This window comes from Rhinatrema bivittatum, chromosome 3 (assembly GCF_901001135.1).
Source record: "Rhinatrema bivittatum chromosome 3, aRhiBiv1.1, whole genome shotgun sequence".
Lineage (NCBI taxonomy): Eukaryota > Metazoa > Chordata > Amphibia > Gymnophiona > Rhinatrematidae > Rhinatrema > Rhinatrema bivittatum.
Genome location: NC_042617.1, coordinates 198,460,012 through 198,487,045, shown reverse-complemented (window position 1 = coordinate 198,487,045; position 27,034 = coordinate 198,460,012). Strand labels below are relative to the sequence as shown.

The 27,034-nt window shown below is 44.2% G+C and overlaps 1 protein-coding gene across 1 annotated transcript in view; it reads left to right on the top strand.

The window, feature by feature from the left end:
• The window catches only part of PRKD3 (protein kinase D3), a 218,111-nt gene that overhangs the window by 133,527 nt on the left and 57,550 nt on the right, over positions 1–27,034 (top strand). The window contains 6 exon segments of the mRNA XM_029594096.1: positions 2,796–2,873; positions 5,157–5,433; positions 11,197–11,249; positions 18,595–18,613; positions 18,616–18,666; positions 26,094–26,200. Of these exon segments, the coding sequence (XP_029449956.1) occupies positions 2,796–2,873; positions 5,157–5,433; positions 11,197–11,249; positions 18,595–18,613; positions 18,616–18,666; positions 26,094–26,200 (585 nt within the window).

The window sequence follows — 27,034 nt, the reverse complement described above, 5'->3', positions numbered from 1 at the left end:
GTATATAAAAACCTTAAATAAATAAAGAGATAGATTTTCAAAAGATACATGTGTGTAAAATGGCACGCATACATGTATATGTTATTTTAAAAATGGCAAATTATGCACATAAATCAGGAACCGCCAGTAAAAATACATGTACAGAAAAGGCAGGGGCCAACTTATGTGCATATATCACTATTTTAAAACCTGCCAAAATGACGCGCTTAAGTCTTTTATTTGCGTATATTTATTCCTGTTCAGTATCAGGTGTAAGTGATTGTAAACATCTCAGAAGTGAAAAAATGACTGGGCAAAGGGTCTGGGTGCAATGGTGGGACTTCAGGTTGAAGAGTCAGAAGGGTCTCAATGACCTCCAGATGGACTGGATGAACTGGTAGACTAATTGGTAAAATTTGTAAATTCATTGCCATGCACATGTTATAAAGTCCCCTGACACATGTAAAAGCCGACTTACAGGTGGTAAATGTGTGTAAATAACGTGCGTATCCCTTCAAAATTCTATGTAAAACTATGCATGTATATCATTTGTGAACACTTATCTGGCTAAATTCCAACTTATCTGGCTATGTAGCATCTTTAGCACTACTTAGGCGGACAAATGAGAACTTATCCAGATAAATAGCACTTTTTTTTTTAGACTTATCCAGCTATCTTACATACCCGGATAAGACCAGAAAGAGCTATTTAGATAGACAAGTAGCGCTTTTTAGACTTATCTGGCTAAGTGCTGCTACTTAGGCACATAAATCAGAATTTATCTGGTTAAGTGATACTACTTTTCCGGATAAGTCCGAACTTGCACACAATGTGAGTTTTATATATGTGCACTCATATGCATACATACTCAAATTTACAAGCTGTGCATATTTAGGGGCAGATTTTCAGAGCCCTGCTCGCGTAAATCCGCCCAAAACCGGGCGGATTTACGCGAGCAGGGCCCTGCGCGCCGGTGAGCCTATTTTACATAGGCTCACCGGCGCGCGCAGAACCCCGGGACTCGCGTAAGTCCCGGGGTTTTCGGAGTGGGCGTGTCGGGAGGCGTGTCGGGGGCGGGGCCGGAGCGCGCGGCGTTGCGGGGGCGTGTCGGCAGCGTTTTGGGGGCGGGTACGGGGGCGTGGCTACGGCCCGGGGGCGTGGCCGCGCCCTCCGTACCCGCCCCCAGGTCGTGGCCCGGCGCGCAGGAGTCCCGCTCGCGCGCGGGGATTTACGCCTCCCTCCGGGAGGCGTAAATCCCCCGACAAAGGTAGGATGGGGGTTTAGACAGGGCCGGGCGGGTGGGTTAGGTAGGGGAAGGGAGGGGAAGGTGAGGGGAGGGCAAAGGAAAGTTCCCTTCTAGGCCGCTCCGATTTCGGAGCGGCCTAGGAGGGAACGGGGGTAGGCTGCGCGGCTCGGCGCGCGCAGGCTATACGAAATCGATAGCCTTGCGCGCGCCGATCCAGGATTTTAGCCGATACGCGCGACTACGCGCGTATCTACTAAAATCCAGCGTACTTTTGTTTGCGCCTGGAGCGCAAACAAAAGTAGGCTGTTCGCGCTCGTCTGAAAATCTACCCCTTAGTGTGCATAGGTTATAAAATACAGTAGTACATTTTTTTCAGTCTGTTTACACATGTATATGGGTGCATGTGAGCAGTTTTGAAAGTTATCCTTGGTTATTCAGCTTTATAATGCTGAAAATTGGGCTATCTGGCTAACAGCTGGATAATGGCACTTTGCCCCAGAATGGCACTTTGCCCCAGAATGCCCCTGATGAAGCTGGATAAGCAGCTGCATAACAAGTTTTCCAGCTATGTCGGGGGCAATCATATAGGCAGGACTTTTTAAATCCCAGCATTTGTCCAGCTAAGTGCCAAACTTAGCTGGAGAAACACACTTAATATGGACCTCAAAATATAAAAAAAACCCAAACCCATGTCCTATACTTGTAAACTAATGTCCTTCACTCTGTAATACAGTCTATATGTATACACACAGGGGTAGATCTTATAAATTTTCACGCGCGCGTACTTTTGTTCGTGCACCAGGCGCAAACAAAAGTACGCTGGATTTTATAAGATATGCACGTAGCCGCACATATCTTATAAACTCCGAGGTCGGCGAGCGCAAGGGGGGGCACATTTGTGCAACCTGCGTGCGCCGAGCTCGGCGCGCGCTGCCTGTTCCCTCCGAGGTCGTTCCGAAATCGGAGCGGCCTCAGAGGGAACTTTCTTTCCACCCCCCCCGCACCTTCCCCTCCCTTCCCTTACCTAACCCACCCTCCCGGCCCTATCTAACCCCCCCCCCCCCCACCTTTGTTGGCAGATTTACGCCTGCGGAAAGCAGGCATAAATCTGTGCGCGCCAGCAGGCTGCTGGCGCGCCATCACCCGACCCAGGGGCTGGTCCGGAGGCCTTGACCACGCCCCCGGGCCGGCGCCATGCCCCCGGGCCTGCCCCCGAAACGCCGCTTCACTCGCGGCCCGCCCCCCCGACACGCCCCTCCATGCAAGCCCCGGGACTTACGCACGTCCCGGGGCTTGGGCTCGGCGCGCGCAGGGGGGGTTTGGGGTAGGTTTTCGGGGGGTACGCGCGTATCGTACGCCCGTACCCCTTTGAAAATCTACCCCAATAGCTACATTGTTATTTTTAGATATTTCATAATAAAGCTAACTCACCTATTAGTTTTGCCATGCCTGTCCATCCATCTGTCCATGTGCACGAAGGCCGTGCATATAGCACGAACATGCATAATTTGGGCTACACAACAAGTAGGCGGTTCCTCAGCTTGTTTTGATGACATATTCTCTTTTTCAGAGAAAGAGACATTACTGGAGATTGGACAGCAAATGCCTTTCACTATTTCAAAATGAATCTGGGGCAAAGTATTATAAAGTAAGTGCAAGTGTAATATATATTGAAAAACTCATTGGACCCAATTTTATCCTTTGATCTAGAGAGGAGAAAGGGCCCAACATGCAATATGGTTCTTCCTTCTGAATGGTAATCAAAACAGTTGCTTTACAATAATCACTTTCTGTACTGCTTTCTGTTTCTTTCTGTGGAAGTGGGCTGGGAAGCCTGAAAATTGAACACTTCTCCCTACTTCCACTTTTATAGGATTCTTACTTGGAGTGCCTGGTAGTAAGTCAGACTTTTCAAGGCTCAATGCTATTTCCAAGCACATAAAATACAACTGTATAGAAACTATGGGGAAAATCTGGACCTCTACTTACTGGACTCTCAGATGTGCATACAACTGAGGTAGCATGCATGCAAATCTATCCCATTCATATTCATTAGTTATCCTGAAAACCTGACCTGTTTGCAGCCCTCAAGACTGTAAGTAAATACCACTGGGCTATACAGAACAAGAAGTGATAGAGAACCTTTATTTATTTATTTTAAATATTTTTGGCCCACACAATCGAAAACCTAGAGGAGTTACAATAAAATAGCATACTACTCCTGTACACAAAAACTTAAAATTCTGCAAAATTCTGCATACGTTATGTTGGTCAAAATAACACAGTTTACATAAGAACATGCCATGCTGGGTCAGACCAAGGGTCCATCAAGCTCAGCATCCTGTTTCTCACAGAGGCCAAACCAGGCCACAAGAACCTGGCAATTGCCCAAACACTAAGAAGAACCCATGCTACTGATGCAATTAATAGCAGTGGCTATTCCCTAAGTCAACGTGATTAATAGCAGCTAATGGACTTCTCCTCCAAGAACTTATCCAAACCTTTTTTGAACCCAGCTACACTAATTGCACTAACCACATCCTCTGGCAACAAATTCCAGAGCTTTATTGTGCGTTGAGTGAAAAATAATTTTCTCCAATTAGTCTTAAATGTGCTACTTGCTAACTTCATGGAATGCCCCCTAGACCTTCTATTATTAGAAAGTGTAAATAACCGAGTCACATCTACTCGTTCAAGACCTCTCATGATATTAAAGACCTCTATCATATCCCCCCTCAGCCGTCTCTTCTCCAAGCTGAACAGCCCTAACCTCTTCAGCCTTTCCTCATAGGGGAGCTGTTCCATCCCCTTTATCATTTTGGTTGCCTTTCTCTGTACCTTCTCCATCGCAACTATATCTTTTTTGAGGTGTTGTCTCTTTCTTCCTGTCTTTGCTAGTTAATTGGCCCGCCTTAATCACTCTGTACCACAACAACTGGCATAGTCAGCAGGATTTATTCACTGGCAATGTAGAAGAAAAAGACAGAAGCTGACAACTCTCAGATTCTGGGCTGGCCTCTTGCTGATAGGTGTGAAAGGGCTGCTCAGTTGCTGGTAAAGGCTACGTATTTGCAGTGCTGAGAAGCTGATTTTATACAACTGAACATCTGCCTTACCTTATTTATCCATTTATTTATTTATCCATTTTATATACCGTCATTCCAAGTGAAGATCACAATGGTTTACAGGTAGCCAATTACATTCACTTGATGTGTCCATATATCATACATTTTAGCGAAAGACACAAACATTGATTAGTGAGGTGTCTGGAGAAAGCTGGTTTTCCAAAAAGCTGTATGGTAGCCTTAGGGCAGATAGGTTGAGTTTTACTGCCTATAGTAAGAAAGTTGTGGGAAGAGATGCTGCTAGCAGTAGAGTATTGGCTAGAAGAAGAGAATGTGGATTTGAAAGGGAGAGGAGATATGTTGCAGGAAGTACCTCCAGCAGTAGAAGCAAACAACAAAGCAGCAAGTGTGCACTGCAGCTGTGAGGCTGGAAACAGTTAAATATAGAAAACAAATTAAGAAAAATACCCCCTCCCCCCCCCCCAATGTGGCTCCAGTGCATGCCAAACCTGTCCTGGGATCTAGAGCATTGGGTTGGGGATATTTAGGAATCCTCAAGTGAGGAGGTGTGGACGGAGGGGAGTGAGGAGGATGAGAAGGTAAAAGCCAGATCTTTGATAACTAATAAAACCAAAGGACTTCATGGGGTTAACCCACAGCAAACTGGGATAGTACAAGGTTTTACAACTAATGAGATGCAAGAGATAGAAAAACAATATAACAGGTTAGGGAGCCTCTGAGCACCAGGTTAACCTAACTGTGGGATCAAGGGGCAGAAGGGTTATGGTTTGAAGATGGAGAGTTGCAGAAACTGAGGGTACTTTCTATTCACCCCCATTCTCAATGAGTATTGATATTTTTCCTAGGAAATTCCATTGTCTGAAATTCTACAAGTGCTGTTGGCTTCAGACTTTACAAATTTGGCACAAGGAAGCAACCCACACTGCTTTGAGATCATCACTGATACTGTGGTATACTATGTTGGTGAGAACAATGGAAGCTACTCCCAGAATCCTGTGCTGGCTGCCACAGGTGTTGGATTTGATATTGCTCAAGTCTGGGAAAAGGCCATTCGTCAGGCTCTAATGCCTGTCACTCCTCAAACCAGTATCTGTACTTCAGCAGGACAAGGAAAAGACCACAGTAAGTAGGCATATTTATATAAGCATTGCTAACAACAAGGCAAACAAAATATCAAGAAGCTCTTCACAGAGCTAATAGAGCCTACTTTCTAGAACATATGTGCATAGCCTCATGTACAGAAAATTTGGTGTGGATAGGAGACTAAGCACAAAAGTAATTAGGGACACACACATGTATAAGCCACCTTCTTTCCAAAAGAAGGATAAAAATTCCCAAGCTCAAGGTAGCTCATGCAAAGTGCAACAAGCAGAAGTAACAAAAACCATCTATTCTGTTTATTCCTGGGGGTAAGGATAATGTGAGTGAGGGGGGTTTGGAGGGATATCTGTATGTAGATGCATGGGGAAGAGCAGTATGTAGTGTGGGGGGGGGGGGGTAAATTACGAGTGAATGTGTGTCCATACTCAGTCAATTACTTGAGAATTTTCAAACTTTGCTTTGAAAATCCTTTGTAAAGTCTGCATGCATGATGTACACGCAGACTCTACTGCTGTGAGGACTGTTTTAAAATTCCCTCAGAGAGAGTCTAGAGACAACAAAGTGAGGAATGGAGAAAAGCTAACCATCAGAAAGAGCAGTGAAAGTGTGGTAAAGAAAAATGTTTGGAGAGAAGGGAGTCCTGGAGGTGGTGTGAAAGCTAAACTCGCATAGACCTTAGGAGGGTAATTGTTAAAGTTATTTACTGGTTTAAATTGGCCTGTCTGAAAAACACCCTTAGAATAGCTATAAAGTACGCAGGGCTGGTAACTTTCAAAGGGGTGCGTGGGTGAACATTGATGCTTGTGTGTTGGCGCTTGCCCAGGGACATGGCTGTTTTATGACATATGTGCAAATACTCGCGTATGTTATAAAATAGCATAGGTGTGGGGATGTGTGCGCCCTGTTTTGTAATTAGGCGCACAAAGCCGTGCACATCCAGGTCTGAGCCGCATAAGTGGGGGAATTTTCTAACCAGTGCACATCCACGTCTTGACTAGTTTCACCAGTTCATCCACCAGTTCACTCAGAGTAGAGCTAGACCCTTAAAACCCCTCAAAAATGCCTGGGGGGGGGTTAATTTAAACCTCCACCAGAGCAGAAGTAAAGTTATGCTGTACATAACTATTTGCGTGCACATCATTTGGCCCCGCCCCGGAATGCCCATGCCTTGCACACACCACGCCCCTTTTTGAATCGGATTCACATATCAGGAGATGAATGCACATGTAGGCAGCTTTTAAAATTTGGGACATGCGCACATGTCCAACATGCGTGTGCATCTCCCAATTTTGGTGCACGCCCAGCTTTTAAAATTCTATGTTCACAATGTGCGTAATTTAAGCCGCATTAAAAGGGGGAGTGCCTCATGCATGTACAGGTCGGGATAGGGAGGGGAGGAAAACAGCATGCATATGTGACATTTTCCAAAGTATGTGTGCTATTCCTCCTACCCCCAGCTTCCCACACAAAACAGCAGGTACAAAATGCACAGGTGATATTAAAGTGTGCGCTTTACACAGATTTTCAAAGGGGAAGTACCCACATCTTTCCCTTTTGAAAATCCAGATAAAGCACACGCACACATCATTCCCAAATATGTGGGTTGTTTGGAAAAAGCTCCCAAAGTATCTGACTGTGCTCTGCAATTTAATGTCCCAGTCGCAGCAGTGAACATATGAACATGATATGCCATACTGAGTTAGACCAAGGGTTCATCAACCCAGTATCCTGTCTCTAATAGTGGCCAATCCAAGTCACATATACCTGGCAAGTACCCAAACATTAAATAGATCCCATGCTACTAATGCCGACAACAAACAGTAGCTATTCCCTATTGATTAATAACAGTTTATGGACTTCTCCAGGAACTTATCCAAATCTTTTTTTAAATCCAACTACACTAGCTGCCTAAACCACATCTTCAGTCAACAAATTCCAGAGCTTAATTGGGCATTGAGTGAAAGAATTTTGTACGATTTGTTTTGAATGTGCTACTTGCTAACTACATGGAGTGCTTCCTAGTCCTTGTATTATCTGAAAGAATAAATAACCATTTCACATTTACCCATTCAAGTCCTTTCATGATGTTGTAGACCTCTGCCATATCCCCCCCTCAGCCATCTCTTCTCCAAGATGACCAGCCCTAACCTCTTTATCTTTTCCTCATAGGGTTGCTGTCCATACTCTTTATCATTTTGGTCACCCTTCTCTGTACTTTCTCCAGTGCATCTAAATCTTTTTTGAGATGTGGTGACCAGAGTTCAAGGTACAGTCTAACCATGGAGCGATACAGATGCATTATGACATCCTCCGTTTTATTTGCCATTCCCTTCTTAATAATTCCTAACATTTTGTTTGCTTTTTTGATCACCACAGCACACTGAGCCAAAGATTTCAATGTAATATCAACTATGACGCCCAGATCTTTTTCCTGGGTGGTAACTCCTAAAATGGAACCTAAACATTGTGTAGCTACAGCATGGGTTATTTTTTCCTGTGTGCATCACCTTGCACTTGTCCACGTTCCAGTCTCGCAAGATCCTCCTGCAATTTATCACAATCCTCTTGTGATTTAACAATTCTGAATAATTTTGTGTTATCTGCAAATTTGATTACCTTATTCTTCGTACCTCTTTCCAGATCATTTATAAATGTATTGAAAAGCACTGATTCAAGTACAGATCCCTGAGGCACTCCATTATTTACCTTTTTCACTGTGAAAAATAGACCATTTTATCCTACGCTCTGTTTCCTGTTTTATAACCAGTTTGCAATTCACCAAAGGACATCTCCTATCCCATGACTTCTTAGTTTTCATAGAAGCCTCTCATGAGGGACTGTCAAACGCTTTCTGAAGATCCACTACATGTACTGATTCACCTTTATCCACATGCTTATTTACCCTTTCAAAAAAATGTAGCAGATTTGTGAGGCAAGATTTCCCTTGGGTAAATCCTTGCTGGCTGTGTCTATCTATATGTTCTATGATTTTATTCGTTATAATAGTTTCCATGATTTTTCCCAGCACTGAAGTCAGGCTCACCTTTTTGTAGTTTCCCGAATCACCTCTGGAGCCCTTTTTATATATCGGGGTTAGATTGGCCACCTTCCAGTCTTCAGATACTCTGGATAATTTTAATTATAGGTTTCAAATTACTTGTAATAGGTCTGACATTTCATTGTTTTAGTTCTTTCAGTTAAAGTGAAATTTGGAGAACCCAGTGATCAGAAATCATGCATAAAAGTCGTGATAATCCCTACCACCCCACCTGCCAAACCCCTCCCCAAAAACCTACACGCTTCCATGAACACATTCGAATCCATCTCTTCCTCTGAGATAGAATCTCTATTAAAGAAAATGAAATCCGCTCTACACCCATCTGATACTATCCCAACCAAATTGCTCTTGTCCATCTCCAACATAATAGCACAACCCTTAGCTGGTATAATCAATTGCTCCCTCTCCCTTGGAAAGGTCCCTGTCCCCCTTAAACAAGCTATTGTCAAACCTATTGTTAAGAAACCCAATCTAGACACGGCTGACCCCGCTAACTTTTGACCAATCTCAAACCTACCCTTCCTAGCAAAAATTCTTGAAAAAGTAGTAAACCTACAACTCTCTGACTACTTGGAAAAGCATAATATCATTTTCCCATCCAAATTTGGCTTCTGCAGAGTTTTCAGTACTGAAACCTTACTAATCTCTCTCACAGATACTCTCCTTAAAGGTTTAGACAAAGGCCACTAATACATACTCGTCCTGCTTGATATATCATCTGCATTTGACACCATAAGCCACAACATCCTACTAAACCGTCTCACAGAAATTGGCATCTCAGGAATCCCCCTTAGTTGGTTCAAATCATAGCTTGACAACAGAAACTACAAAGTCAAAATAGGTAATAGAGAGTCCAAAGCTATCAATCTATCCAGAGGCGTTCTCCAAGGCTCCTCGCTTTCTTCCACACTCTTCAATATATACCTTCTCCCCCTATGCCAACTCGTCTCTGACCTAGGTCTCATTCACTTCATTTACACGGACGACATCCAAATACTCATCCCCATCACCAACTCATTACCCAACTCCCTCAAAACCTGGGAATATGCCCTCTCAGCAATCAACAATCTTCTTTCTAACTTTAACCTTGCACTCAACACATCCAAAACTGAACTCCTTATCATCTCACCCCACCACAACACCTCTCACATAAACGATCTCCCCGCTGCAATATCCACATCGCAACATGTACGAGACGTAGGAATCACTATAGACAGTCCCGTTAACCTCAAAAAATGTATCAGCTCAACCATGAAAAAGTGTTATTACAAACTTAACACTCTCAAGAAACTAAGACCACTACTACACCACAATGACTTCAGCACGGTCCTTCAAGCCACTATATTCCCTAAACTTGATTACTGCAACGCCCTACTATTAGGCCTCCCCAAAGCTACCATTAAACCCCTTCAAATGCTCCAAAACTCCGCAGCTAGAATCCTTACCAACACTCGCAAGAAAGACCATATCACCCCTATCCTCAGAGACCTTCACTGACTCCCAATCTCCTTCCGAATCCTCTACAAAACCCTCACAATCATACATAAAACTCTACACAACCAGGACATGCACTGGCTCAATAACTCCATACAGTTTCACACCTCTAACAGACCCACCAGATCCACCTACAAAGGAACCCTATAACGCCCTCTCCTATCCTTACTCATCTCATCTCCACGAAAGAACGTGCATTGTCCATTGCAGGGCCCTCAATCTGGAACTCCATGCCCCCCGACCTGCGCCAGGAACACTGCATACAGAAATTTAAAGAAAAACCTAAAAACCTGGATCTTCGTACAGGCTTTCGTATAACACCACCTTGCACATCGTCCACCTTTCACATTTTCTCAATTCCCTCCCCTGCTACAATTCCTACCACCACCCCCCAACGCCTGCCTCACTTTTTGCATCTGGCCTACTGTGAAATTGTAAATAATTTGTAAATAATTCATCTCTGTTGACTTATTTTTATTGTTGTTACCTGTTGTGATTCTACCTGCTCTTGTTTTAGTTCTACCGGTTCCATGTAATTCTCTCTCACTTTGTTACAGCCGTTCCATGTAAACTGATATGATGTGCAAACAAATATCGGTATATAAAAAACTCAAATAAATAAATAAAACCTTAGCTTTCTTAGCTACATGCAATTTTCAGATTGCTGTTAGTGACATCACAGGGGTTAGCCAGTCTGACATATCTCACTGTATTGAATGATTTATTGATGCTCTTCTGAGGAGAACTAATCAGTCATGCAGTCCGGATCTCATATACTGTTCCAGCTCTGATCTTCACTATTTGTTGCTGTTGTCATCACTCACTGCATTAAAGAGATCTCCTTGCTGTCAGGTGTAGAAGCTTAACTGTTTGCAGGAGATCTTTCTTTATCCTTTCTGCCCTTAGTCAGGAAGAGTAGCCAAGTCCGCTTGCTGCCCATGTTGGGCAATCTGACACATCAGCGTTGATCTCTCAAGGAGAGTTGGCAGGGTCAACCAGCATGGAATAGCAGTAATACCTTGGATTGCTCTCAGGTTTAATCAAGGAAGATGTCAGATTGTTTAGCATGGGCAGCAGGCTAACCTGGCTTCATTCCCCAGCTAAGTAGGATTGTCTGCTACAATTGAAAATGTAATGTTTGTCAAATATAATTGCATCTCAGTAGTTTATTAAATAGGAAACTTTTTAACCTTTCTATTGTATCAGACCATTTTATTTGTTTCTTATCATAGAAGAAGTATCCATCAGCATCTCTGTTTCTAATTCGCAGATTCAAGAGAATGTGGTGAGTATATAATTCATATTAATTTATCAATGCTGTTCTCAAACAAAAAACAAACTTTGAAATGTTTGTATGCTAATGCCAGAAGTCTAAGAAAAGATGGGAGAATTAGAAGGTATAGCAGTGAATGATGACATAGACTTAATTGGCATCTCAGAGACATGGTGGAAGGAGGACAACCAATGGGACAGGGTACAAATTATATCGCAATGACAGAGAGGAGCACCTTGGAGGCGGTGTAGCGCTTTATGTCCGAGATGGCATAGAGTCCAACAGGATAAACATCCTGCATGAGACTAAATGTACAATCGAATCTTTATAGAAATCCCTTGTGTGTTGGGGAAGACTATAGTGATAGGAGTATACCTACCGTTCACCTGGTCAAGATGGTGAGACGGACAGTGAAATGCTAATAGAAATTAGGGAAGCTAACCAAATTGGTAGTGCGGTAATAACGGGAGATTTCAATTACCCCAATATTGACTGGGTAAATGTATCATCTGTACATTCTAGAGAGAGAAAGTTCCTGGATGGAATAAATGACAGTTTTATGGAGCAATTGTTTCAGAAACCGACAAGAGAGGGAGCAATTTTAGATCTAATTCTCAGTGGAGCACAGGATTTGATGACAGAGGTGTAACGGTGGTGGGGCCGCTTGGCAATAGTGATCATAATATGATCAAATTTGATTTAATGACTGGAAAGGAGACAGTAAGCAAATCCATGGCTCTCGTGCTAAACTTTCAAAAGGGAAACTTTGGTAAAATGAGAAAAATAGAAAAAAACTGAAAGGAGCAGCTACAAAGGTAAAAAGTGTCCAAGAGGCGTGGTCATTGTTAAAAAATATCATCCTAGAAGCACAGTCCAGATGTATTCCACACATTAAGAAAGGTGGAAAGAAGGCAAAATGATTACCAGCATGGTTAAAAGGTAATGTGAAAGAAACTATTTTAGCCAAAAGATCTTCATTCAAAAATTGGAAAGAGGATCCAACAGAAGACAATAGGATAATGCATAAGTTTTGGCAAGTTAAATGTAAGACATTGATAAGACTGGCTAAGAGAGAATTTGAAAAAAAGTTGGCCGTAGAGGCAAAAACTCACAGTAAAAACTTTTAAAAATATATCCGAAGCAGAAAGCCTGTGAGGGAGTCAGTTCCACCGTTAGATGATCGAGGGGGTAAAGGGGCACTTAGAGAAGATAAGGCCATCGCGGAAAGATTAAATGATTTCTTTGCTTCGGTGTTTACTGAAGAGGATATTGGGGAGGTACCCGTACCGGAGAAGGTTTTCATGGGGTAATGATTCAGAGGGACTGAATCAAATCACAGTAAACCTAGAAGATGTGGTAGGCCTGATTGACAAACTGAAGAGTAGTAAATCACCTGGACCGGATGGTATACATCCCAGGGTTCTGAAGGAACTAAAAAATGAAATTTAAGACCTATTAGTAAAAATTTGTAACCTATCATTAAAATCATCCATTGTACATGAAGACTGGAGGGTAGCTAATGTAACCCCAATATTTAAAAAGGGCTCCAGGGGCGATCCAGGAAACTACAGACTGGTTAGCCTGACTTCAGTGCGAGGAAAAATAGTGGAAAGTGTTCTAAATATCAGAATCACGGAACATATAGAAAGACATGGTTTAATGGAACAAAGTCAACATGGCTTTACCCAAGGCAAGTCTTGCCTCACAAATCTGCTTCACTTTTTTAAAGGAGTTAATAAACATGTAGATAAAGGTGAACCGGTAGATGTAGTGTATTTTGATTTTCAGAAGGCGTTTGACAAAGTTCCTCATGGGAGGCTTCTAGGAAAAGTAAAAAGTCATGGGATAGGTGGCGATGTCCTTTCGTGGATTACAAACTGGCTAAAAGACAGGAAACAGAGAGTAGGATTAAATGGACAATTTTCTCAGTGGGAGTGGGCAGTGGAGTGCCTCAGGGGACCCATATTTTTCAATATATTTATAAATGATCTGGAAAGAAATACGACGAGTGAGGTAATCACATTTGCAGATGATACAAAATTGTTCAGAGTAGTTAAATCACAAGCAGATTGTGATAAATTGCAGGAAGACCTTGTGAGACTGGAAAATTGGGCATCGAAATGGCAGATGAAATTTAATGTGGATAAGTGCAAGGTGATGCATATAGGGAAAAATAACCCATGTTATAGTTACACAATGTTAGGTTCCATATTAGGAGCTAGCACCCAAGAAAGAGATCTAGGCGTCATAGTGGATAACACATTGAATCATCTGTTCAGTGTGCTGCAGCAGTCAAAAAAGTAAACAGAATGTTGGGAATTATTAGAAAGGGAATGGTGAATAAAACGGAAAATGTCATAATGCCTCTGTATCGCTCCATGGTGAGACCCACTTGGCCAGAAATCCCACCCCAAACTCCTCCCCTTTTCCTAATTTGCATCGCAGCATGCGTTAAGATGTTTTCGCATGCGTTAAAGGTGCTTTTCGCACCTTTAACGCATTGATAAATGACCTCCTATGATAGCTAGCAAGAAAGCACTCACTAAAAGTCGGCTTCCTCAGTCTCCATGTGTATATCACGTTCCTCAGTCTCCATGTGTATATCACGTTTCTACTTATTCATAATTTCAGATAACAGCTTAAATTTCGTGTGGGTTTGTAAAAACGTATGCTCAGTAGATAATTTATATGTTCCACGCTGGTAAATTAGTAATAGGTTTTGGAAAGCTTTAGAAGTGAAAGGACCGACATTCCTAGAGATAAATGATCTAAAATAACTGGCTAGTTGGTGATAGGCTAAAAAATCAGAGGGTTTGAAACCAAGATGTGCCTGACAGTGGGCGAACTCATAAATACTGTTCGTATGAGGATTTAGAAAGAATTGTTTAGTATCCATTTTGTTCTTGGTCAAAACTTGAAAGCATCTGGTCTGTTGACCAAGTGTAAAATCCAGAATACCACAGATTGGTAACCATAAGGATATTTTCCAAGATAAAGAGATATGGTTACGCAAAAATTTCCATATTAGTCGCATACTGTGTATCAATATATGTTTACTCATTGAACTGGGAAGTTTTTCAGCTGGTGCATGCAAAATATATCTGATGTCAAAGGGCTTCACCAAAAATTGTTGCAGTTGAATATCTGAATATATATTAGTCTTACAGATCCATTCTCCCAAGGTCCATAGTAAAAACTCATATTATAAAGTTTAAGGTCAAGAAAGCCCCATCCTCCCTCTGCCACAAGAGCCACCAGTTGCAAAGGGAGGGTTAATGGATAGCGCTCCTTCACGATTAAGTTCTAATACAGGTTGGGAGACATCTGAGAGCCAAAAGATCGTTCTGGATCCCTTTGCAACTGAGATTGTGTACGTTTTGCTAGTTGACTAGAGTTTCTTTCTACAACGATATTAGCGATGAACATTTGGCGGTGAATAATTGTATGGCGCAGATATTTGCACAGGACACAAGTTTGATTATGACCATCATAAGATTTTTTTCACAGCTATGGACAGTGACACAAGATAAGTCATTTTTTTGTGACTTTTTTCAGTATTTACAGATGATTATCAGAAGAATTTCACAGAGTTGTGGACAGTGACTTTAGACATGTTGTGTTCTGGGATTTTTCTCCAATAATCTGAAACATACAATTTTTTTACCCAGAGTTGTTTTTGCTGTATCATTGCTTTTAAAGGGAATAGATGCATAGGACTGGCTCATTGTTATTTGGATTGTTATATAGGTAGTTATATAGGTAGTATGTATGGAAGTGAGTGGAATGATATTATTGCAACATAGTGTGGAATGAGTATTGGAATGTGTGAAAAGAGGGCTTAACAGTCTAAAACTTTCTGTAATTGTAAGTATTTTGGAGCAATTTTTGTATTTAAGCTACAATGAGATGAATAAGGTGTTAACAGTATTTTTCTATTTTTCTACGATTGTTAAATACAGATATGATAAAAGATATTTTACCAGGTTTCAATAATGTGGTGTTCTATAACTGGGAGGCTAAAGTTTTTAGAACATTGATCAGATTCTGTTGGAGACTTGCAATATGGTATGTTCCTTTCAGCAGTTAAAAGATACCAATGATTTGAAAAATAAATATTTTTATGAGTATCTGCAGTTGCGTCACTGTTTCAATATTATATTCAGTGGTAGGCCAGGGGGCTTTTTAGTTGGCCTCTTTAATTTTGAGATACTGAAAGGTAAGGCTGGGCCTAAATTGATTTCTAGATTGTATAAGAATTTGGTTTATGAAAATGAGGTGGGCCTGGTTTCTGATGTGCTGGTCAACTGGAGTGCAGACTTAGGTCAAGAATTTTTAGTTGATGATTTTAAAAATAGTCTACAGCAGATTTTTAAATTAACTAAGAGCTCTGATTTGCATGAATTCCAATTCAAGTTTGTACATAGAATGTTTTTTATTTCCCTTAGTGCTCACAAAGCCTAGATCATTAAGTTTGGGAACTGTTTAAAACATGGAGCTGTAAAGGGTACTTACCTATATTGTGTCTGGGAGTGTTCTCATATTCCTAGGTTCTGGGAAGAGGCCCATTCTGATTTGGTGTTATCTTCTGACGTCTGTCTGCTGGATATGTTAGATACCGTATTTTTCGCTCCATAAGACGCACCTGACCATAAGACGCACCTAGGATTCAGAGGGGGAAAATTTAAAAAAAAAAAAATTGTGCTAAACCGGCTCTGCGTCTGGGCGTCTTATGGAGCAAATTAGGGGAGTGCATAGTTTTTTTTTTCTCCCCATTTTGTTTTCGGGTCTGGGGAGGGCCATTTCGGTCCACTCCCCAGATCAGAAAATTTTTCTTTCTGTGGGAACCCCCAAAACCCCCCCCCCATCCCAACCCTTTAAATTAACAACCTCCACCCCCCAAGACCTGCCGAATTAATTTCCTGCGACCCCCCCCAAGACCTGCCGAATTAATTTCCTGCAACCCCCCACCCTCCTGACCCCCCCAAGACCTGCCAAACGTCCCTGGTGGTCCAGCGGGGGTCCAGGAGCGGTCCGGGAACGATCTCCTGGGCGTGAGCCGTCGGCTGCCAGTAAACAAAATGGCGCCGACGGCCCTATGCCCTCACTATGTCACTGAGACCGACCGCTGCTATTGGTCGGTCTCAGTGACATAGTGAGGGCATAGGGCCGTCGGCGCCATTTTGTTTACTGGCAGCCGACGGCCCTATGCCCTCACTATGTCACTGAGACCGACCAATAGCAGCGATCGGTCTCAGTGACATAGTGAGGGCATAGGGCCGTCGGCTGCCAGTAAACAAAATGGCGCCGACGGCCCTATGCCCTCACTATGTCACTGAGACCGACCAATAGCAGCGGTCGGTCTCAGTGACATAGTGAGGGCATAGGGCCGTCGGCGCCATTTTGTTTACTGGCAGCCGACGGCCCACGCCCAGGAGATCATTCCCGGACCCCCGCTGGACCACCAGGGACGTTTGGCAGGTCTTGGGGGGGTCAGGAGGGTGGGGGGTTGCAGGAAATTAATTTGTCAGGTCTTGGGGGGGGGGGGTTTGTAGGAAAGTAAGTCGGCAGGTCTTGGGGGAGTCGGGGGGGGGGTGTTTGTTAGATTTTTGTTTGGTTTTTTTTTTTATATTCGCTCCATAAGACGCACATACATTTTCCCCCCACCTTTGGGGGGAAAAAAGTGCGTCTTATGGAGCGAAAAATACGGTAATTATGTTTTAGATGATGACAATCTCTTATTTGTATGAAAATCTTGTCCACTCATAAAACGATGCATCCTGATGCAATGGATACATAAAGAGCCACCATGCATTTCTATGTGGAAGATACAGATGCATAATTTGATGACTATGGAGAAATTGTCCATGTTGAAATTGACGCTGATAAGAAGGAAGACGTTTTTTCAAATTTGGAAATGTTTTTTGGATTCGCTGACCATTGGAATATGCAGTTTATTATTATTATTATTATTATTATTATTAAAGGCTTTTATATACCGACTTTCTTGATACAAATCAAATCAACTCGGTTTACAATGAACTAAGCAAAAAATATAATTAACCAATCAACAAGAGGTACGGAGCATACAGTTACATTATAACAAGGAAGCCTTAACTTGGAATAAGAAAATAAAGAAGGGGTGAACGGAAAGTAAATAATTAAATTAAAATAAATACTATATACAGAAGAGGGGGCAAGGAGCCAACCTCTTTAATAGATACTATGTATGAGAAAATTGAAAATTTATTTACATATGTGGGTGGTGGACAATTCTAAATCAGGCAGTGGGGTTTGTAGTGGGGAAGGCTTGGCTAAACAGCCATGTCTTTAGTTTCTTTTTAAAAGTTGTTAGTGCTTAATTCTTTTCATTTTTGACTGAGTATTGGAGTTGGTTAGGGGGTGGTTTGGGGATATGGTAATGGGACTTGTAGGATGTACGTATCAGTTTTCTTTATTCTGGATCTGTTTCCTGAGCCTGCTAAATTTTGCTGATTTAGTTGTATGTATATTGGTTATGTTCCCTTCAATAAAAGAATTTTGATAAAATTAAAAGTAAGCATATAATTCTCAATTCTGCTACCTGGAACACCTTTTTTTTTTTTATGTACATACAAAAGCATGCAGAATCGGGTTATGTGCACACCCTGATGTGCACAAACTCCATGCAGTTTTATAAGAAGCCATTTACAGGCATAAATCTGTGTTTTTTTTGTGCCTAAATGGCTTTGAAAATCAGGCCTACAATACAATGGTCAGTTTTATAGCCTGAAGTCTACTCTATCAAAACAAGTATAAAGAAGACTGGCAAGAACAGGAGTTACTAATATGGAATAATAACTTAACTAGGTATAGTGTATTTGAATTATCAGTATCATCATTAAACTCAGGCACTTTTAACGCATGTAGTTTACCCAGATTTTTAAAGGGAAACAATCTGCACTGTTTCCCTTTGAAGACCAGCAGCTGCAGAGTAGGAATGCTAAAAGAGTCTGTCTGCTTGGCACCATGTACGTGGCCAGTTGAGGGCAAAATAGCATGTATACAGTTGAGAACCATCTATAGACAAACTATGCTCTTTTACTCCCCTGACCTAAACAAACCCACAGGAACACCTTTTTAATACGGCTAAAAGTATGTGTACTATGGAGAGCCCAGCTAAATACCTTTTGAAAATTGTTCTGTCAATTATGTATTGTTGAGTAATTAGATAATAAATCCTAGACTCTAGCAAACCAAGGACACCTTGAGTTCAGATGGCATATTTAATAAATCTGGCTATTTTCTCATTCCATTTGACTTTTTAAATCATGGAGTCTATTGCTAATTAATGCTTAGTGCTGTTTTTCTCTGGCAATAGGATATCAGCTCACTGTACCAGATTTTGCTGATGAGGTGCTGGGGTCTGGCCAATTTGGCATCGTATATGGAGGTAAGCCCAAGTTATGTCTGAAACTATATACACATATTAGCTGTTTATGATGTTACTCTAAGAAGGTATGTTGTAATTCTCTGTTTTTTTAAATTCTGTTTTGTATGTACTGTCACCTCCCACAGCCCTTGGGTTTATAAATGAATAAATAATTATTGGAACTTAATAGGTCTGGTATGTTTATTTACCTAGTGTAAGGGCAAAAATCAAACTGTCCACACCGGGAACTTTTTATCTGTAGAGCGTGCTCCAATAATCAAACTACTGCACAGATTTGCACCTACTTTCTTTGCGGGTACGTTTTCCGTCGGAAACACATGCAGTTTTGGTTATAAACCATTTCATGCATTGTTCTATCCCCAAGTGACACCTCCAAACAATGTGGGCAAAATTACCGACAATGTTCATTAAGGGTGGGCGATTTTCAAAATGCTTTTTGTACCCTCGATATGGCTTGCAGTGTTGCCTTCTCTATGTGAGTTAAACTCCAAGCTGCACGTCCTTCATGAAGATGAAATAGTCTTAAGTGGGGAAACTGACGAGCCATCTGTGAGGAGGCAAGGCACAGAGATTTTAGCTCTGAAAACAAAGAACATTCAAACACGTTTGGAAAAAAATGATTCAATAAATGCCTGAAATTTAATCTGTTTTATGCAGATTTTTTCCAGTTCACATTGTTGTTCATGAAGTAACTTCTGCATATGAGTGAAAATGCTCTCATTCTGAATTTTCAAATATTCCACCAATGGCAGCACATACTATGTGCTAAAATATATTCCAAGTCAAAGCTTCATAAGCCTGGTCTTTGAAGGCCACGGACATCAGACATATTTACTATATATTTGATTTGAGAGCCAGGTTAATTTGCATAGCTTCTTACCCATACAGCCAGACCTGTGTGTGACCCTCAAGGACCCAGGTTGTATTCCTGACACCCCACCACTTAACTCAATCCTCCCACCCAAAACCCTGCAGACAAGTGCAGCTTTACTTCCACAGCTTAATTAGTAGGTATAAAAGTGGGTGAATACCACTTACAAAATAACAATTTATGTGCATGCTTCAGCATCCTACTCTGGATCACCCCTAAAGAACACCTTTGTTCCCTGTTTATGCGCATCACTGTAGTGTATTCCTGATGTTTTCCAAAATATCATATTTGTTGCAGTCCCGAGCTGTGCCCCGGTCCCCCCACCTACCTCGGGGACGGTCCAGGCCGCTGTGACGCCTTTTCGGGCATGCCTGGCCCCTGCCGCGGCGCTTCCTCCTTGAGGGAGACACTGTCGATGCTCCGCGGCTGGCCATGCCCCCTAGGCGCACGCATGCACGCACAGGGGCTCGACATTTAAAGGGGCCAGCGCAGGAAATTACAGCACTGCCCTGGGATGACATCAGACACTCTCAGGGTATTTAACCCTGCAACTAGATCTACTCCTTGCCTTGCAACGAGGTTCTCTCTGTCCCAGAGGTTGCTAGTTGCTGTTCCCGGTTCCTGACTTCGGTTTCTGACTTTGGCTCGTCCACTGGCTTCTGACTTCAGGCTCATCCACAGGCTTCTGACTTCAGCTTCATCCCTGGCTTCTGACTTCAGCTTCTGTTTCTGGTCCGTGAGTTCAACTGGCTCTCGGTGTCCTGTTCCGCTACGTCCAGGAGGCCTCACCTAACTCCAAGCGGCTAGGGGTCCTCATGGGCTCCTCCTGGGGGGACCTCAGGCTTCCAGTGGTGAAGTTCCAGTTGGCCTCCTGACTCCAGCTTCTCCTCTCTTCAATTCTCTGGAACTCCTCTTCAGACACTGGCCCACAGGAGACCGCACGTAAGTCCAAGCAGCTCGGGTCCTCATGGGCTCCTCCTGGGGGGACCTCGGGCTTCCAGTGATGAAGATCCCTCCGGTCTCCTGCACTGTGCCGCGTCTCGGCTTTGACATCCACTGTTGGTCTTCCCACAGTGCGTCATCTGTCCCAGCTGGCTCAAGGGTCCACAAATCCAACAGTTTGCAAGGCCATGGACCCGGCGGACTTGGCTGGCCTTCAGGCCATCCCCGGAATCACCCAATGGCAGCAGCAGCAGCAACACTGCCTAGATATCCTGACGGAGACCGTAGAGAGGCTGGCTAACTGTTTGGACACCACGTCTTCGGCAGCACCTCCAGCACTGGCTTCTATGCCCAGTCCTGCTCCTACGACCTCTACCCAACTGCCAGTGCCACCCAGATTCTCTGGGGAAGCAAAGCAGTGTCGAGGATTCCTCAACCAGTGCTACACACGCTTCACCCTGCTGCCTTCTCAGTTTCTGACTGACCTAGTAAAGACCAGTTATATCGTGTCCCTGCTAGACGGGAAGCCCCTGGCCTGGGCCTCCCAATTATGGGAACGTAAAGATCCCATTCTTGGAAACCTGGAACAGTTTGTTTCTGCCTTTCGACATATTTTTGACGAGCCTGCCCGCAGACCCACAGAGGTTGCCGAGTTACTCCAGTTACACCAAGGCACCCGTTCCCTTGCCGAGTACGCGGTTGAATTCCACACACTGGCCGCCAAACTAGACTGGAGGGATGACAGTCTTCACAGTATATTCCTGGAAGGAATGTCCTCACGTCTCAAGGACGAGTTTGCGGCAAGAGACCTCCCGGATGACCTGGATAGTTTGATCGACCTGCCAGGAAGGGTCGACCACCGAATCCAACATCGGTTCCGTGAAGGGAAGTCTGGTCGCAGACCCGGTAACCCGGGGTCTACATTTCCCCCACCTGTGCCTTCCTCCTCTTCTTCTACCAGCACCCAAGGGCAGAACCCATACAATTAGGACGAGGCCCGATCTCGCACGAGGAGAGAAGATGTTGCCGCGCCCAGGGCCTGTGCCTATACTGCGGCAACAAGGGGCACTTCCTTGCTCAATGTGGTGAGCAGCTGGGAAACGCCAGAACCATCGGGGAGCTGACCCTAGGTAATACAAATTCTGCCTCCCCATGCACCGTACCAGTTACCATTGTCTACCCCAGAGGTACTTTTGATATGCTGGCTTTGGTCTACTCTGGAGCAGGAGGGAATTTCATCCTCATGGATCTCGTCCGACAGTTGCAGCTTGAGGTCCAACATCGACTTCCTCCACTCCGAGTATCTTCGATCCACGGTACTCCTCTTCCGGGGAGCATTTCTACTTGCACTAAGCCCTTGATTCTACGTACCGGTCTGCTACACACCGAAGAGATCTCGTTCCTCATACTGGAGAAATCCATTCACCCTATCATCTTGGGCTTGCCCTGGCTTCAGAAGCATTCCCCAGTTATCCACTGGGATACGCTCCAGATCGCATTTTGGAATCCGTCTTGTTTCGACTCCTGCCTGGCGACTATTCCTCGGCCCAGCATGCCACTTCTGACCACGTCGGTGGCAATTCCGCCACAATATCTGGATTACCAGGATGTCTTCTCGAAGGAAAAGGCTGAACTTCTCCCCGAACATCGGCCCTTTGACTGTGCCATAAACTTGATCCCCGGCACTACACTGCCCAAGGGGCGGGTATACTCTTTGTTGCTTCCAGAAACCTGGACCATGTCGTCCTACATCCAGGAGAATTTAGACAGGGGCTTCATTCGGCCCTCTACTTCCCCTGCCGGAGCCGGATTCTTCTTTGTTGCGAAGAAGGACGGGTCACTCCGACCCTGTATAGACTACCATGGTCTCAACGCCATTACACGACGCGACAGATATCCCTTGCCATTGATTCCCGAGCTGTTAGATGGACTACAAGGAGCCAAGGTCTTTACCAAGCTGGATCTCCAGGGGGCGTACAACCTGGTAAGGATACGACCAGGCGACAAGTGGAAGACCGCATTCAACACAAGAGACAGGCATTATGAATACCTGGTCATGCCCTTCGGCCTCTGCAACGCCCCTGCGGTTTTCCAGAACCTAATGAATGAGGTGTTAAGGGATATGCTACTCACCTCTGTCATAGTATATCTTGATGATGTACTGATTTATTCTAAGGACATGGTCACACACCGCATACACGTTCGAGTGCTACAGAAGCTTCGAGACAACCGTCTCTGCCAAGATGGAGAAGTGCCAGTTTGAGCAAGAGTCTTTGCCCTTCCTCGGATGTATTATCTCCTCCATGGGCTGCCATGTGTACCCAAAGTAGCGGCCATCAAGGGTTGGCCTCAACCAGTGGGGGTTAAGGCGCTCCAACGCTCCAAGTTGGCAAACCCAACGCTCCAAGTTGGCAAACCCAACGCTCCAACGCTTCCTTGGGTTTGCCAACTTTTACCGCCAGTTCATACCCATTACTCCCAGATGGTGGCCCCACTTGCTGCCCTTACCAGGAAGGGAGCTGATGCAAATAACTGGGCCCCAGCGGTGCTAAGGGCCTTCCAGGAACTGAAGAGAGCCTTTCTTCTAGATGTCTGTCTCCGTCATCCTGATCCCCAGCATCAATTTATTGTGGAGGTAGATGCGTCCGACCTTGCAGTAGGAGCTGACCTAAGCCAAATATCCAGCAAAGGCAAATCCTTGCCTTGTTCTTACTTCTCCTGGAAGCTTTCGCCTGCTGAAAAGAATTACGGTATAGGGGACAAGGAGCTTCTGGCCATAAATCTGGCAATTGAGAAATGACGCCAGTGGCTGGAGGGGGCCCGACACCCCATGATTGTTTATACCGACCACAAAAATCTGGAATTCCTGTGTCGAGCCCAACGCCTCAACCCCCGACAAGCTCGATGGTCCCTATTCTTTAGCCGGTTCAACTTTCTCCTCCAGTATAGACCAGCTTCCAAGAACATCTGGGCAGATGCCCTCTCTTGCACTACGGAGACGGATGGTAACCCTAACCTGCCTCAATATATCCTCGATCCAGCCAAGGTCCTTCTTGCTGCTTCAGACTTGGTTCCTACGAGCAAGACGGTAGTACTGGCCCTCCTGCGCAGAAAGATTTTTGTCGTGGGCTCACGACTCATTGACCACGGGTCATTCGGGAGTCGCTCGGACCTTGGACTTGTTGACTGAATACTATTGGTAGCCTCAAGTCAAGAAGGATGTCAGTCTATACGTCAGTTCCTGCCCTACCTGTGCTCGACAGAAACCTTTGACTGGCCATCCATGGGGGCTTCTACAACCATTACCCATACCCACCGAGCCATGGACCCATCTGTCCACAGACTTCATTGTGGATTTACCTCCCTCAGAAGACTGTGATATGGGTCACGGTCAATAGATTCTCGAAAATGGCTCACTTCGTGCCCCTCTCTGTTACCAACAGCACCCGAACTCGCAAGTCTCTTTACTCAACACATCTTCCACTTAAACGGGCTCCCGCTCCATATTGCCTCAGACCGAGGCCCGCAGTTCATGGCTAAATATTGGACAGCTCTCTGTAAGAAATTTGGGGTCCAACTAGACTTTACGATGGCTTTTCACCCCCAAGGCAATGGCCGAACAGAGAGCACAAATCGGAACTTAAAGGCCTTCCTCCGTGCCTTTGTGGGAGACCTCCAAGACGACTGGGTGGCTTTATTGCCGTGGGCAGAATTCTCCTACAATCACCATAAGCATTCTGCTACCAACATGTCTACGGGAAACGCCTTAGACCTCCCTTGCCTTTGCCTCTGATGATTCTGTCCCCTGCTGTGCAACTTTCAGCACGACAGTTACGTGATCTTTGAGGATCCACTCAAGAGAAGCTTCGACAGACTGCCGCTATGGCAAAGAAATATGCCGACAGGCTATGGCGCCCTGCTCCTGTCTGTTTTCCTGGGGATAAGGTGTGGTTGACACCAAGAACATCTGAATGCGGACTCACTCTATGCGCCTGGCTTCCAGGTATATCGGCCCGTTTGCCGTAGCGGAGCGAGTGGGTACGGTTTCCTACCATCTACGCCTTCCTTTTGTCTTGAGGATCCACAACGTCTTCCATGTATCTCTCCTCAAGCCTTTGATCCTGTCTGTTTTCCACGACAAGCCCCTGAACCCACCAACTCAGCAGCTGAACAAGACGTCATCTATCAGGTGAAGGACGTGTTGGATGTGCGGTTCCACCATCGTAGATTGGAGTACCTCCTCTCCTGGGAGGGGTAGGCCCCGAGGAGAATACGTGGGAGCCGGCCTCGAACATCCTAGACAAGACCCTTCTTCGCCAGTTCCACTTGGACCACCCTGCGAAGCCCAAGCCCCCAGGAAGGGGGCATAGGAGAGGGGGTACTGTTGCGATCCCTGGCCATGCCCCAGTCCCTCTCCTACCTCGGGGATGGTCCGGGCCGCTGCAACACCTTTTTGGGCCTGCCTGGCCCCTGCTGCGGCGCTCCCTCCTTGAGGAAGATGCCGTCGATGCTCCGCAGCTGGCCCCACCCTCTAGGCGCGCACAGGGGCTCGACATTTAAAGGGGCCAGCGCAGGATATTACAGCACTGCCCTGGGATGATGTCAGACGCTCTCATGGTATTTAACCCTGCAACTAGATCTACTCCTTGCCTTGCAACAAGGTTCTCTCTGTCCCAGAGGTTGCTAGTTGCTGTTCCCGGTTCCTGACTTCGGCTTCTGACTTCGGCTCGTCCATTGGCTTCTGACTTCAGCTTCTGTTTCTGGTCCATGACTTCAGCTGGCTCACGGTGTCCTGTTCCACTACATCCAGGAGGCCTCGCCTAAGTCCAAGCGGCTCGGGTCCTCATGGGCTCCTCCTGGGGGGACCTCGGGCTTCCAGTGGTGAAGTTCCAGTTGGCCTCCTGACTCCAGCTTCTCCTCTCTTCAATTCTCTGGAACTCCTCTTCAGACATCGGCCCACAGGAGACCGCATGTAAGTCCAAGTGGCTTGGGTCCTCACGGGCTCCTCCTGGGGGCACCTCGGGCTTCCAATGGTGAAGATCCCTCCGGTCTCCTGCCCTGTGCTGCCTCCCGGCTTCGACATCCACTGTGGGTCTTCCCACGGTGCGTCATCATCTGACCCAGCAATCCAACAATATTTGCTTATGCGCTCTACTTACACATGTAAATGTTTAATTTATGCACAGAAATCTTTTGAAAATTAACCTCACCATGTGCATCTAAGTTTATTGGAAAAATTAATAATATCTATGGTTAACGAGAGGTTTTATAGCCGTAGTATACCACTGACTTAGAAAATAGCCACTCCTATTACTAGCGTCAGTAGCATAGGATAGACTTAGTTTTTGGGTGCTTGCCAAGTACTTATAGCCTGGATTGGCCACTGTTGAAACAGGATGCTGGGCTTGATGGACCCTTGGTCTGACCCAGTATGGCAATTTCTTATGTTCTTATGTAACATTATGAAGAGCAAGACCTCTGAAATGTGAAATCAGCATTCTGCAGTATGTGTTGATAATTATAGCTATATGTTGGCAGTATAGAAATGTCAATTAAAGAAAAATTAATTGCCTAATTTTATATTTACCATAAAAACTGTACTGCATTTGCACAGGAAAGCACAGAAAGACTAGAAGAGATGTAGCCATTAAAATAATTGACAAGATGAGATTCCCAACAAAACAAGAAAGTCAACTTCGTAATGAAGTAGCTATTCTGCAGGTAAAATAGAATTTTCTACTTTTATATTTTTAAATCTACCGTTCAGCTTGTTATAGTATGTGCTTGTGTTTGAATTAGGGTTATCTAGATTTTGAGTAACTGTACCATTCTTCTTCTTGTATCTATCCACCAGTTATCTTTTTTCCACTATTGAGCACATTTCAGTGCTTCTGAGTTTGCTTCATGCAGAGCCATCCTTGAACAATGAGCAGACCAAAAGGCATTGCATAGTCTGCCCGTCAACAATTTCAGGCCATTTTACTGTTGACTCTGGACATGCAGAAGTGATTGAAGATTTCTGAATAGTCCAGCCCTGCGGCAAGATTTCCAGGTTGCACTTGCCACAACTCCTTGCAGGATGTTATAGGTGTAAACTTAATAACCTTTGTTGTCATGAGAAAGTTCCTGTACAACTTCAGGCCTGTTTTGCCACAGAGTGATTATACAAAGGTTTTCTAGTGTCCTCTGTTTGCTGCTGGCCTTCTGTTTGGTTGACTGTGACATTTCAGATGTCTGGCGGCACTGTTCTAACAAGTAATTTGTGTTAATGTACCATGGTATTCCTCTGTTCTGAATGATTTTAGCTTTGGTGTTATTGTTTTTACTTTATTTTTAAAGCTTTCTTTATTGATTTCCAAAAAAATAATAAATATGAACCGTGCTGTAGGAAACACATGGTGGATAATAAAGAAAATATTATTAAAGATAAATTAACCAGACAAATATATCCAGCCATTCATTACACTATATCAAGCAGAGGTTGAAAATAGGAAAAGATACTCAAAAAATTCACAACTATACCCCATGAATCTTCATGAGACTACATTTCCCTGG